This window comes from Gracilinanus agilis, chromosome 5 (assembly GCF_016433145.1).
Source record: "Gracilinanus agilis isolate LMUSP501 chromosome 5, AgileGrace, whole genome shotgun sequence".
NCBI lineage: Eukaryota > Metazoa > Chordata > Mammalia > Didelphimorphia > Didelphidae > Gracilinanus > Gracilinanus agilis.
Window position 1 is genome coordinate 47,008,952 of NC_058134.1, and position 14,447 is coordinate 47,023,398.

General features: G+C 39.2%; 1 protein-coding gene across 2 annotated transcripts in view; it reads right to left on the reverse strand.

The window, feature by feature from the left end:
• Nucleotides 1–467: 467 nt before the first annotated feature.
• The window catches only part of LOC123249169 (myosin VIIA and Rab interacting protein), a 400,862-nt gene continuing 386,882 nt past the window's right edge, over nt 468–14,447 (reverse strand). Inside the window, exons 11-17 of one of the 2 annotated variants that reach the window (XM_044678157.1) lie at nt 12,237–12,431; nt 8,579–8,740; nt 8,410–8,463; nt 7,099–7,203; nt 6,798–6,858; nt 6,505–6,623; nt 468–2,458 (exon numbers count right to left, since the gene is read on the reverse strand). In XM_044678157.1, the coding sequence (XP_044534092.1) occupies nt 2,426–2,458; nt 6,505–6,623; nt 6,798–6,858; nt 7,099–7,203; nt 8,410–8,463; nt 8,579–8,740; nt 12,237–12,431 (729 nt within the window). In that variant the 3' untranslated portion in view covers nt 468–2,425. The remainder of the gene's footprint in view (nt 2,459–6,504; nt 6,624–6,797; nt 6,859–7,098; nt 7,204–8,409; nt 8,464–8,578; nt 8,741–12,236; nt 12,432–14,447) is intronic. The other variant, XM_044678158.1, reaches the window with a different exon arrangement.

The window sequence follows — 14,447 nt, forward strand, 5'->3', positions numbered from 1 at the left end:
ACCCATTGTGCTGGTAATCCCAGCTGGAGAATACCCAGAATGCATCTCTTAAACGCTGTGTGTATGTAGGTGGTTTATATTATCTTTGAAAAAAAATCAGTCACATCTGCACAGACATTATTTTTCATAAATGACTTTTACTCTGTTATCACTTCTCCCGACAGTAATTCTTGGCAAAGATGCAGATAACATGAAGGCAAGCTTAACTTGTACTCAGATACTCAGACTTCATTAAAGAAATCATTAAAGAGTCTTAATTTTCTTAAACCATTAAAATATTTTCATTTATAAAAATTAATCTAAATATAAATATTAACACTAAAGATTGAAATCACTTGATGACAAAATAATCCTCCGCATTGATAGAACATATGCTTTTGTGATTTTTTTTTGAATGATAAAACTAAATTTTCACAGATTTGGCACAAGGAAACCGTTGTAAAAATTCAAATGCCATAGAGCAGTTATTTGTTGTTTTTTTTTTTTTTTTTTTTTTGCAATGCTTACACAGGACACATTTTTTGTCAAGGAAGACAGAATATTTTAACACTAACACAACAGTAGCTTCTTCTCATGCCTTTTTATGGAAAACATTCTATTTTGAACTTGGAGCTTTTTGTATTTTGGGCTTTTTTCTTTTCCATTTTGTTTTAAATCACACCAATGGAACAAAAGCCAAAAATTGTACTCTATTCAAATGAGTCTTTAAGTTGGATAACACATACACAGTATTAGTAAATAGTATAATTAGACAAATATGCAAACCACCATCAGGGTCAGCTCATGACCCATACCTGTAGCCACCAAGATTGGGGAATAGTATAACAGACAAACCAATCATCTAGAGGTTAAAATGATGTAAAGGGAGGTTTTTTTTTGAGACATTCCAATTAATTCAACCCTCCTAATTAGATTCTCCTTTAATAACTTATGAATAAACATGACCCACTTTACTGAATTAAGTTTTTAGGTCTGTTTATTTTTGTGAACAGACTGTAATTTGACACAAATTTATTACATATTCCTGCTGTCCACACATGCACAGAAAAACATCACAGTTTATTGATGCTATGCTTTATCACCTGGAGTCACGTTGCTTATGATGATAATTTTTGTGGTGGGAAAGGTTTTTAGTATTTCCTTTGAAACAATTTGATTGAGTCAAATCATTTTCCAATTGGCTTTCACTAATTTGCATTGTAAGTAACTTTGTATTCACCTTGTCTTTTGTACTCTTCTATTATAATCCTCCCCAATAGACCTTTATTTGGTGAAAAGAGCCCTGGATTTGGGAGTGAGAAGACATAGGTTTGAATCTTCTGCTTCTAAAAACCAGTCTTAATCTCTTTATCTGTATAATGGGGATACTACTATATTCACTACTTATCTCCCACAGGGAGGGAAAGGACTTTGGAAGCTGTATAATATAATCTAAGTGTGTGAGCTAAGAGTAGTACTAAATAGCACATCCTTAATTTTGAATAAAGCTCAGAAGGCGAGTTCTGAGATGTGCTTCCCATCACTTTTCTTTCCTTGGTGTGGGAAAGGTTAAGTCCTAAGAAGGTCCATGGGCCCCTGCTCAACAGATGAATCCCCAATTGTTGCTGAAGGGGTTGAGGTACCAGTGACTTGCCCAGATTACAGGATAGTCCCTGGGATGGAGATAAAACATAAATATATGTCTTTGTTTAGGTGTGCCATATTTATTTCACCAGGAGCTGTCCTGGTGGAATGTGACATCATAGTTCGTGACTGCAAACTAATAAAAATAACCGTAAGAACCATGAGCCAGAAGCCTGGCAGATGGAGAGGGGAATAACAGATGCCTCTGCTCATTGGTAGTTTTTTTTTTTCCTTTTCTTTTTAAGAATGAAAACTGCACTCTTACCACTTCCAACATCAGTGAATCTAGCATTCACTACTAGGTCCATTTTCTTTAGCATGCATAAGTCAGAAAGGTCTTTGTAAGAACTAAGTGGCCAGTAGGAGTGGGCTAAATTTTCTTTTCCTCTTTTACCAGATGGAATTTTGATAGACATCTGGTGGAATCAGGGCTACCAAAAAAAAAGTCACATACATTATCTTAAAAGACGACATTCTTTAGCACAATTGATTGACAGGGGAGGGGGAAAGTGCCATTTGTAAAACAAAGAACTTTGCTTTGGAAACTTGGTATCTTAGTATCCTTCCTGGATTCTCAAGGGAACATAAGGCAAAGTTTCCACTAGCAGACCAGAATGCTGAAGCCTTGGACAGCTTTCTCAATGAGGTATCCAAGACAAAAAGAAAGCCCTGCTCCCAGAGGAAGCAATGCTCCTCTGGGGCCTATTTTCTATGGGACATACTGTATACAATGGCTGTTCAAGAAAGGCACTGGTGTATACAGCTGGAGGCAGTGTGTGATTGGCAGTAGAGTTCTGTACCACTAAAACATTATGGCGGATCCTGGAGTTGGTTCCTAAGAGAAAGAGAAAACGACATATTAGCAAAATATTGACTGTCCACTTAGCAAGAGTAAAAATGTCTAAGAAGTTAATGACTGGTCATCTAAGAACACCAGGCTATTTCTACATTAAGCTTTCTTAGTGACCAAATGGATAGGACTAGTGGTCAACATGGGGTATACCTTCCATTATTGCAGCTTGGTGATCACTTAAACCTGTTTGCCTCAGTTTCCTCCTTTGACAAATGAGCTAGAAAAGCAAATGGCAAAATTCTCCATATATCTATTAACTATTTTTTCTAAGATTTCATTCACATCTCTTACCTCTTTCTTATTTATTCTTTGATTTGATTTATCTAGATCTGATAGAAGAAGGTTCAGGTGTCCCACTAGTATAGTTTTACTATTTCCTCCTTAAGCTCCAATATTTTCTCCTTTAAAAATTTGAATGCTATACCATTTGGTGCATACATGTTGAGTACTGATATTTCCTCATTGTCTGTGCTGCCTTTTATCAGGATGTAATTACCTTCCCTATCTCTTTTAATCTGATCTATTTTTACTTTGGCTTTGTCAGATATTATGGCTGTGACTCCTGCCTTCTTTTTTCTCAGTTGATGCCCAATAGATTTTCCTCCAGCCTTTTACCTTTACCCTGTGTGTGCCTACCTGCCTCATGTTTGTTTCTTGTAGACAACATATGGTAGGATTTTGGTTTCTCATCCACTGGCAAACCACACCAATATCTTTGCCAAGAAAACTCCAAATGGAGCCATGAAGAGTCAGACATGATTTAAAAACAAATAAACTACAACAATAAAAAGTAATAGATAAATCCTAGGTGATTACATAGTAAAACAAGGAAGTGAAGAGTCAAAAAAGACTTAGAGGTCATATAAGCCAATGCCATTATTTTACAAAGGACAAAACAGAGGTCTCTGGAAGCTAAGAGAATTGACCAAGGTATTAGGTATTAGGTATCAAGTTAAGATTTAAATCCAGTTCCTCCTACTCCAGAGCCAGTTTTCTTTCAGTAAAACTATGCTGGATCACACAGTGAGTATCAGAGTTTTATTTGAACTCAGATCTTCTTGACCAAGTCTGGTACTCTATTCACAGTGCTATGTTGCTTTTTCTTCCTTCATAAGACTTTTACTTCAAGAACAACAATTATTTGGCCAAAGTTCAAAGACTATGCTGGCATTTAGATAAATAATCCACTGTCCCATCAAAAGTGCTGCACCCTCTCCAGAATTTTCCCAAATTATATATTATCCCTCATTTTGTCAGCCTCGAAGTATATAGTTATTTTTAGATATAAGGGCAGGGATTAATTGTTGTAGAAGAAGGAGATCTGGGAGAATGGATGAATAGGGACTGAAAAATCAAATAAAAATCTAGCAGGGACAGGCACCCTTACTGAGTCCCATCTCTGATGCTCAATTCTCGTGTGACCTTGGGCAGGTTAATGTTTTCTGTAAAGTGAGGGAGTTATAGAGTAGTTCATTCTATTAATCAACAAACATTTCTTAGGTAACTATTTATCAGCATAAACACTGTGTTAAGGGTTGCGTATACAAAGACAAAAATGAAATAGCTCTTGGCTTCTGGAAGCTTCTGTTTTAATGAGGGTGACATGTACATATATAGGTGTATTTAATATAGATAGTAGCTTTTGGAGTCCTAGCTCTAGTCCTATGATCCTATGTCTAACTATAAAACCTAAGGAGGCTACATAAAGGGCTGAAGGGACCTATGGTTTGGATTTTCAGTCTATTACTTATTCAGTAACATCCTCAGCAGGTCACATCCTTTCTCAAGGACTACTTATAAAATGATGCTTGTCTATCTTGATTTCTCTAAGGTGGCCATCAGCTTTAAATCTTTATGTTTTTGCTCTGACCTCTTCCTGGGTTGACCTTACACAACTGGAACTCAAAGAAGTTTAGGAGAAGTTGCAAATTCCTGGTTGAAAATTCTCATATCTACTTAGAGAAAATGGTGCCTTATGAGGGGTAAGCCAACCTACTTAATTTTTGGACTTCTTGTATTATTCTTGGACTTTATAAGAAGCTTAAGCAGACATACAGTCATGGAGTACTAAAGAACAGTTTTACAATGTTTGCAAGTCAAAATGATGGCTTTTAAACTGCTTGATAAGGATTTAAGCAGGATGCAGATTGAAAAAATTCTAAAGATCAAAGGTGTAGGAAATATTTTGAGAAAGAGTTTTGGAATTCCCACAAAAATGCACTGTCCCTCTTTGTGGGTTGGGTAAGAGTATACACCCAGTGTCTTGCACACAGTAGGTACTTAGCAAATGTTTGTCCACTTGAATTGAGTATCCCTAGCAAAAAGCTCCAAAGATTGTGGGAAACCCTTACTCAATGAACTCTGCTTTTAGAAGTCCTACTCTGTGTCCATAGTCATGACAGACCAATGCACTGATGTTCTCCATCACTGGACTATGCTTCCTCCTCACTTCTGAATCCTAATGTCCCTGACTTTGTTCAAGACTTAGCTCTCATTATAAAAAATGCCATCTGACTCCAGAGAAAGAACTGATGGGAGTCTCAATCCAGGCCAAAGCCTACTATACTTCACTTTCTTCATTTTATTTGTTCAAGTTTTTTTTCCACAAAAGGATTAATATGGAAACATGTCTTACATGGAAAAAAAAGACAGTTCATACCTTATTCTTACAGTAGGTCTTTCTCAGTCTTCCCCGCTGTTAATGTCTTCTTGATGAGATTTCTTTATTTTACATATATATATGTAAGTAGTAGATATAATTTATCTATTTATAGTTATAGTATATATATAGATATAAATATATAGTTTTATATATAAATATATATAGAATATAAACATATGATACAGATTGGCAAGTAGATAGAGATATATAGTACAGGGAACTTAAGAAAGAATTAACAGCAAGAGGGGATCGGGAAAGACCTCCTCACAAGCTGAGATAAGACTTGAAAGCCAGGAGGCTAAGTGTCAGAAGTGAAGAGCAAGCCTAGTATGTATGCATGCATGCATATATGTATGTATGTATGTATCCATCCATCTATCCATCCATGTATCCATGCATCCATCTATCTATCTATCCATATGTACCATATGCATCTATATATAGTAAGTATAAATATACATATGTGTATGTATATATCTAATTTTCTGTATGTTATAGCCCCAATTAGCATGTAAGTCCCTTCTGGTCAGAGACCCTGTTTTTGTTTTTCTTTAGATCTTTGGCACTTAGCACAATGCCTGGCACATAGTAAGGCATGAGAAATAACTAAATTAAGCTCAGGCTATTTTTGCAGATCCACAAAATGATTAAATAAATAATAATAACCTATGGATGTACAGATTGTTGTCAAGTCCCTGGAGATGTTATCCTTTATATCAATGGTTTGTTTGGTTTTTTTTTGGGGGGGGGAACGGTATTTCCAATGCTTAACCCAATGACTGGCACATAGTAAGCCCTTTTGGATGTAGGGGTCAGCCAACAAGCATTTACTGAAGTGCCAGGCACTATGTTAAGTGATGGAGATCTCAAGAAAGGCAAAAATGAAGTCCCTAAAGGGATTCACATTCTAACTGGGGCTACAACACACTAAAGACCAGGCATAGTTACAGCAAGGTATCTACCCCTGCACCCCTGCAGAAGGTGGGACTCGAGGAGGGGAGGAGGTGGCAGCACATCCCAGGGATGGAGGAACGCCAGTTCGAAGGTTCGGATATGGGAGGTGAAGTGTCAAGTGGGCCAGAGGAGCCGAGTTGTAGATTGGGTAGGGGGGATGTAAAGGATTTCACTTATACTTTCCAGTAAAAGGAAAGGTAGGAAGGGGCTGGTTTGGGAAGGCTTTGAATTGCAAACAAAGGATGCTGACGGATGGAGAGGTAATTCGAGACAGTCTACTTGTCATCCTGTGAGTCAGACTCTGGGGTTCCATTAAAACAGGGGCCACGGCTCCCAGGGTTCATATTGAGAAGTGGTCTTGCCTGGAATTAGTATCCTTTGAGAAAATGGCACGGAGGAGAATGACATTTACCATCAAGTCCTTGGCAGTACTCTTTCTTTCTTTAGTCCTTTGTGTCATAGACCCTTGGAGTATGAAATTCCGGTTAAATGTTTTAATAGAAGTTAGTGAAGCAGCCTCCATTTTCTCATCTGAAAAGAAGTAAGTGAGGGACAAAGTTTACTGAGAAGCCTTCACTGAAAGGTTCTGAAAGGGCTATTCAGGAGAAGAGAGCTTTCCATTTATCTCAATTCCTATCTCCCCTTCCTCTTTGAATCATTCAATTTAGAGACAGCTAATTTTCAATGATTTTTTTAAAAACATACTTTTCACTGGTGGGGCTGGGAGTTTTCTCCTCTGCTGTCTTGATGTGTCGATAGTCTGTACCTATGAACAGAACATACGGATCAATATTTTTTTTCACTTTGAAAAAATTTATTTAATTCATCGATTTAGAATATTTTTCCATGGTTACATGATTCATGTCCTTTCTCTCCCCTCCCCCTCCATAGCCAATGAGAAATTCCACTGGGTTTTACATGTTTCATTATATTTTTAAAGACAAAAAGCCTTTATTTTTCTCCTAGAATTCTCCATGTGTTCAATAGTTTGATAAAGAAAATGAACCTGGTTCATTTGCTTCTGATCCCGTTTCCTTGTCAGACGATCACACGGAGCCACGTTCAACCCTGCCAAAGTCAGAGCTGCAATCCTGCTCTCGATATCTGAAATCTTAAAGCACAGAAAAATGGAGGCAGGCAGGAAGAAGAAAATAGGATTGTTAAAAGTCTTTCAAATACTTTTTTTAAACTGACATCAGCCAAGTCGATTCTAGATTCTATAGGTCTACCTTCCCAGAGAGTAAGGATTAATGTTCCCTTAGAGCAGTGGTTCCCAAACTTTTTTGGCCTACCGCCCCCTTTCCAGAAAAAAAAAATTTACTTAGCACCCCTGGAAATGAATTTTTAAAAAAAATTTAATAGCAATTTCTAGGAAAGATCAATGCACCTGTGACCATCACCACCCCTGGATCGCTGCAGTACCCACCGGGGGGACGGTGGCGCCCACTTTGGGAATCACTGCCTTAGAGGATCACTAGAAATGTTTATGAGAAAAAAGCTTGAGATTAGTTTATTCTTCCAAAGGTTTCATGTGTTATGGCAAAAAGGCATCATTTCTCCCCTATCAATACACTCTTAGTAATTCTATTTGCTGGCAAATTATGGAATATCATAATTTCCAAATAACCAAAATTATAGGTGACTGAAAGCAGGATGATCAGACACACAGCAGGCTTAAGTAGGCTATAATGTATCACCAATGATGACTTCTTTGAGAGAAATTTTTTTTAAATCCACCAAAAGTGATCAGAAATGGAGGGCGTAGGATGGGGCTGCTAAGGCAAAGGATAACATATGAAGAGGCCTGGCACTACCCTGGTACCCAGAACGTGTTGAATTACTCCAAGAGCGGCCTCTAGAGGCTAAGTAGAACCTCAAAGGAGGAGACGGAGACCATTTTAATACCCCCAGTGAATAAGCTGCAGTGAATAAGAATTTTTGATATGTGAATAATTTTATGCTCTCCTAAAGCCTTGCTCTAATCCCTCATGGAGGTACCAAGGTGACTAGGGGGTCTTCCACAGTTATGTTATTGGAGCACAAGCTGGTATCATTCATTTTTTACCTTAAATTAAATGAGTTTATTAGACTCCTCTTTGAGGAAAAGTTTTGGAAAAGAAGGAAAAACATAATTTAAGGGCATTGATTATCAGGGATGGGGGGAAAGGGTTAAAGAAAGACAAGCCATCTAGTTCAGTTTTTCCAAGCATTTAGAGTATAGGAAGAGATGTTTATTGATCAAATTCTAATAAGAATGATAGAATCAGGGACAGAATAAGCACGTGTACATGGTTTAAGTTCTAGCTCTTGCACTTACCACCCCGGTGGCCTTGGGCAAGTCAGTCCCTCTCTCTGGGCCTGAGTTTCTCATCTGCAAAGCGGGTGCAGAGGTTTAGGCTAGTTGGCTTCTAAGATCCCCTGCAGTCCTGCCATCTTGGGACTCCGCACTAGTACGGACTTGGGACGAGGACAAGAGACATTCTCACCTGCTGCTCGGCGTGGTGCACCTGGGCGGCTGCGGTGGCCACTTGGTCCTCGAGCTCAGCGAGCTCCAGTTCCCCGGTGGTGCTGCTGATTCTGCGCGCAGCATCCTCCAGCTCGTTGAGCTGGCCCTCGAGCCCATAGACCGTGCCTGCCGTCAGGTACACCTACAAAGGAGGGGACAAATCACAGCCGGGCCCTCTTGGCCAGAACACGCTCTTTGAGGGCAGGAACGACTTCATGCTGGTCTTTCTATCCCAGGGTCGAGGACGGAAAAGGCATTTATGAATACTGATATAGATTTCTGGACTAGCTGGATAACATTTTAATGAAAGAATTGCTTTTGTGCTGAGTGGAGAAAGGTTTAGAATGGAGAGAGAGACAGGAGAAGAGACCAATCCAAAGGGAAGCGAGGTGACCCGTCCAACACTGTGTGACTGCTAAATAGCAGAAGCTCAACAAAAACTCGGGTCTCTTGATTTGGGCATGGCTGAAAGGTGGCTGAATTTGGAAACTGGAGTCTCGGGAGCTGATTGGAATCTTGACTTTGCTTCCTTACAGTCCATGTCTTTGAGCAGGTGCCTTTAGCTCACTGGGTCTTGGTTTCCTTTTCTGTAAAAAGAAGACTAGACTAGGATCTTTCCATTGTCCCTCCTGGGTCTAGATCGAGGGTTCTATAATGCTAGTCTCTATCAACTCTTGGCTTTCTTAGGCAGTACTGGATATGAGCACCCAATTATTCTGATTTTTCTTGCGTTTCTCTTCACGAGTTTCTAATCATATCTGAATTGTCTCCTCATTATCAGTCTGCTCTTTGGGTATGCACTGGGAGGAGGAAGTCTGCTCTCATACCTCTACCACCAAAAACAATGCTCATGTCTACTCTGGTAACAGAAGTTAAGCCCTTCACCAGTTTGGAAGGACCAACCTCATTGAGATCTCATTCTAGTGTCTCATCATCTTTGAGGATCCAGAGTGCCTTCCACACTGCACTACAATTATGCACCCAAGGAAGACTTTGGTGGAGGGAATTTGATAAAGTATTCATCTCCCAACATGGACATTTTCACTGGCTAACATCCATGTTTTCCCACCTCATCTCTATTCCTGACTTTCTGAGCTTCCTTCAGGTCTCAGCTAAATGTATATGTTTCACAGGAATCTTCCAAACCTTCCAGTCTCTGTTCATTCTAGTGCCTTCCCTCTGAGTTTATCCTCAGTTTGTCTTGTATGTAGCTGGTTTGCATGTTGTCTCCATTAAACTGTGAGATGTTCCAGAGTTGATTTTTGTCTCTCCTTGTATTCCTAGTGCTTAGCAGTGACTGGCACACAGTAGGTGTTCAATAAATGCTTGTTGCTTTGATTTTGCAGAATGATGAGAAAAGAATTAATGGGTGGTCTTTAAAAAGAAAAGCAAAATAGAAAATCGCCTGCCTCAGTCTCTCAAAAAAAGTCTAGAAAAAAAAATTCTTTCAACAAAAGAACAGTCCTCTTTCTCTATGCATTTCTGGATTCCTTCCTAGGGAAGACAAAAAAATATGTCTCCATGCTTCCTGGGTTGACAAATTCAACAGATTTTTCAAAAGAGGTAGTGGACGTTTCACCACTACTCCTTATTCTTTATAAAACAACCTTGAAAAGGCTCCCAGAAATATGGTGGAATGGCTTCTAAAAGTGAAATGAGAAAAGGAAGTGCTGGGGACCAATATTTCCCTACAGAAGAGAATGCCGGAGAGACATTTGAAAACTCCTTGACAGGAAAACCTGTTTTCAAAAGCCTCCTCCTTAGAGCATCCTCTCTTCAAGAATACAAAATCATTGCTTTTATCTCTTTGGAGTTGATGAGATTACTAGTGTCACTTGTATTCTGAGTCCAGGTGGATGTCTTTAGAACAGGAAGGCTTAATGAATAGAAGAATGGAAATAAGGTTGGGTGGAGTGTGATGTCTACTGGAAGCCCCTGAAATATACCTATCTGTCTGACAGGGAAATAATCCTATTAAATGCCTGGCATAGGAACTCAGAGTGAGATTCAGGAGAAATGTCTATTGTAAGTTAAGTCTAAGCATTTCAAGTTATAATCATTTGTAAAATGCTTTACAAGCCTTAAAACACTATCTAGATGTTGTTATTGTTATTGCCCAAGTGTATAATAATATTTCAGTATTAGTAATGGGGATTATCCAAGATCGAAGCTCAATTATAATGCTTTAATACTTCAAGGTTAAGAAATTTGTTGGTGGCAGGTCCTGCCTTTTATGTCTCAGACTATAGAACTCCAAGGGAAAAAGCTGTTGGTTTTTTTTTTTTAATGTCACAGATCTCCTTGGCAGTCTGGTGAAATTCATAGTTCTTTTCACTGAAGTATTCCTAAAAGAATAAAAAAAAAACTACAAAAGGATTCCAAGAGAAGCCAGTTATATTGAAATATCAAAATATCAAAAGAGAAAAAATTAAGATTAAGAGTCCTTGCTAGGGTATAGCAGATAGCTTTTGAGAACGATTCCAAGAAGTGGAATGATTTGGTTTAACTGATTTCTTGAGGAGAAAGAATGCCATACTAGATGTCCAAAAGGTCTGTGTTGTGGTCCTGACTCTGTCACTTACTAGGAGTGTGCCTTTGGCCGAGTCACTCTTCTTGTCACCTCACTAAATTATCATGAGGATTAAATGGGGGTAGAATATACGAAGTGCTACAGTCAAGTACTAAATAAATCACAGGCCTATAGGATTTAGAGCTTGGAAGAGTCCCACTGACTATCTCATTCAACACCCTTATTTCACACCTAAGGAAAATAAAGTACAAGCAAGTGAATAAGCATTACAAAGTGCTTTCTCTCTATTAGATTATTTGAGCTTCTCCACAACTCTGCAAGGTAAGTGCTACATTTATTTTAATTATCCCCATTTTGGAGAGGAGGGAACTGAGGCCTAGAAAGGGTAAGTGATTTGCCCAAGGTCTCCTAGCTAAGGTGTGATGGAGTTCAAACCCAGATCATCCTGATTCCAGGTCCTATGCAGTCACTGTCTACCACACTGCCTCCATGGCTGAAGGAAGCCTGGATTTGATTTGAATCTGTGGATGCAAGTACATCTCATTCCCTTATACTGTGCTATCCAGGGTTCACACGTAAGATTTCCCTCTCGGCACCAATTGTCTCTGGCAGGATATGTAGGCTTTACAATCTTATGGGAGATGGTTGGACAGAGAAAAGAGAAAAGAAGAACACCAGCGGAGAGTGGAGAATTCATATGGCCCCGTGGAGACATATTTATTTCAGAGGTCATCACTGATTGAGGGACGGAAGGCATGTAGAGGAAAAACAGTCCTTCATCCCCATCACATAGATAAACTCACTGAAGTCTGCAGAGAGAAAAATGATTTTCCCACGATTATACAAGTTAGAGAAGAGGGAGTTTGAAATCAGGTCTTCTAAGCACCAGGACTCTTTCCACGGAACCACGCTGCACCCATTTCCTAGCTCAAGTCAAGTCAGCAACATTTATTACTTCAACCAACATTTATTAACTTCCTCGTATGTGCCAGGCACTGTGCTAAGCTCGGAGACATCCGTGAGTCACGGCTAGTCATCCACTCACAGGGCAGATCACGTAACCCTCCCTGATCAAACCTGAGCAGGGTTTGCACACTGACATGCTTACATTTTCTTCCAGGGAGGTGAGTTGCTCATCAAGCCTCGCATGGTCTGTCCCAAGAGGAAATGGTCCTTTCTCCCTCTCTGGAGGATCTGCTGGGAAATCCCAGGGACCGCTTGATTCTGCTATCAGTTCTTCCGTGGCGTTGATGACTTTCAGGACCTCCGTAGAGATATTGCAGAGGGACACAGCTGAGTACTTCTGTTTGGCCCAAACGTGGGAAAGAAGAGAAGAGAAGAACTTCATTTTCGTCATCAAACAAAACTCCCATGTTTGGGATGTCATAGAAATATAAACATTACATTTCAAAGGGCAGATTCCATGTCAAAACATATAGGCAAGCAGTGAATCTAAAATGCCAGAATATTTTTAAAAGAAATAAAAAATGATTTAAAAGTTATTTTTTTACAACATAGTTAGCATAAAGGGACTTTAGGGAGCTCTGGTATGAATTAGACAGTATTCTTTGTCCTAAAAAACCAACCGTTTCATTCAGTCAAACCAATCAATCAGTCCACAACAAAGCATTTATTTAGCTTTCAACCACGTGCCAGGGAATGGTAGGTGCTGGGGACTTAAGTCAGTCAACAAGCAGTTATTAAATACCAGGAATCAGGGATATAAAGTTGAAAACAGGATAGTCCAAGGAGCTTACACTTTCTGTTTTATATTGTCTAATATTTCTTTGGACACCTTCTTTAAGGGGAGGGAGGCTGAGGAGAAGGGGACCTAAAATTCACTTCATTTGACAAATATCTATCATATATATGATAGCTGTTTTCTTTTTGAACTTGCCACCAGTATTTATTATATGGATTTACTTCATTTGCTTCAGAATTTCTGAGTCCAAAGTTGTCCAGAGACTGCCATTAATTGGATTCCAAATGAGCAAACTTGTCTAAGGAACACACATTTATTTGAAGTGGATTTTTTGGTCTGTATTTCTACCCAGAAACCACAGGAAAGACTTTGGGGGCACTTCTCCCATCTTACAGTCAGAGAAGCCAGAAATGCAGAAGGGATCAAGAAGTTTGGATGGCTGTGTTGACTTCCACACATCACCATGGTTTCTTAAACAATAACACAGAGTAACAAGTATAGACATCCCTGGGATTCTCCCCTCCTAATCCTAGAAAATGTGGTCAAAAACACAATTGCAAATCCATAGAGGGAGCAAAGTATTCTTCTTCTTTCCTCCTTTATGTCTAGTGTAGTGAGGCTCTGCATCTGGCCGTCCCAGGAGATTTATTCAGCTGCCTTGGCAGCTGTGTGTTATTGGTTGTAGACAGACTTTTCCATATGCTAGGAACCACTGTCTAGAAAAGTGTACCCCAAGTACCTAAGGAGAGATAGGCGTTCTATAGCCCAATGTTGCAATGGTACATGTGCCAGGCTCTACCTTGCCTTCTTCCCCTTTCTCATTGCTCCTAGCTATTCATTCAAGATAATGCATGCTGGGGGGCAACTAGGTGGTTCAGTGGATTGAGAGTCAGGCCTAGAGACTGGAGATCCTGGGTTCAAATCTGACCTCAGACACTTCCTAGCTGTGTGATCCTGGAAAGTTACTTAACCCCTATTGCCTTGCCCTTAACATTCTTCTGCCTTGGAACCAATACACAGTATTAATTCCAAGATGGAAGGTAAGGGTTTAAAAAAAGAAAAAAGAAAGAAAATGCATGCTGATCATAAGTAGAGCTAGTATATAATAATTTTCTGCTCCTGAATAAACCAGAGGAAGTCGTCACTCTTGAGATTTCTATAAATTCATGACTCCTCACTTGCACTCAGTGAGGGGAGTTACAGGGGAAAATTTTGACTAAGCAGGAAACAGTCTTTTTTTTTTTTTTTTTTTTTTGGGAACCATAATGAGATTAATTTGGAGCATTTCACATTTTTGCTTTCAGAAAAACTATCAAAAGTATAGGTGAAAAAGTACATTTACATTAAAAAAAAAAAAAAGAAAAGAAATCCGAGGGCCAGCTAAGTGGCTCAAGAGATAGACATTCAGGCCAAGAGACATGAGGTCCTGGGTTCAAATACAACCTCAGACATTTTCTAGCTGTGTGACCCTGGGCAAGTCACTTAACTCAAATTGCCTAGCCCTTATCACTCTTCTGCCTTGGAAATGACACTTAGTGATTATTCAAAGGAAGGTAGGAAGGAAGGAAGGAAGGAAGGAAGGAAGGAAGGAAGAAAGAAAGAAAGAAAGAAAGAAAG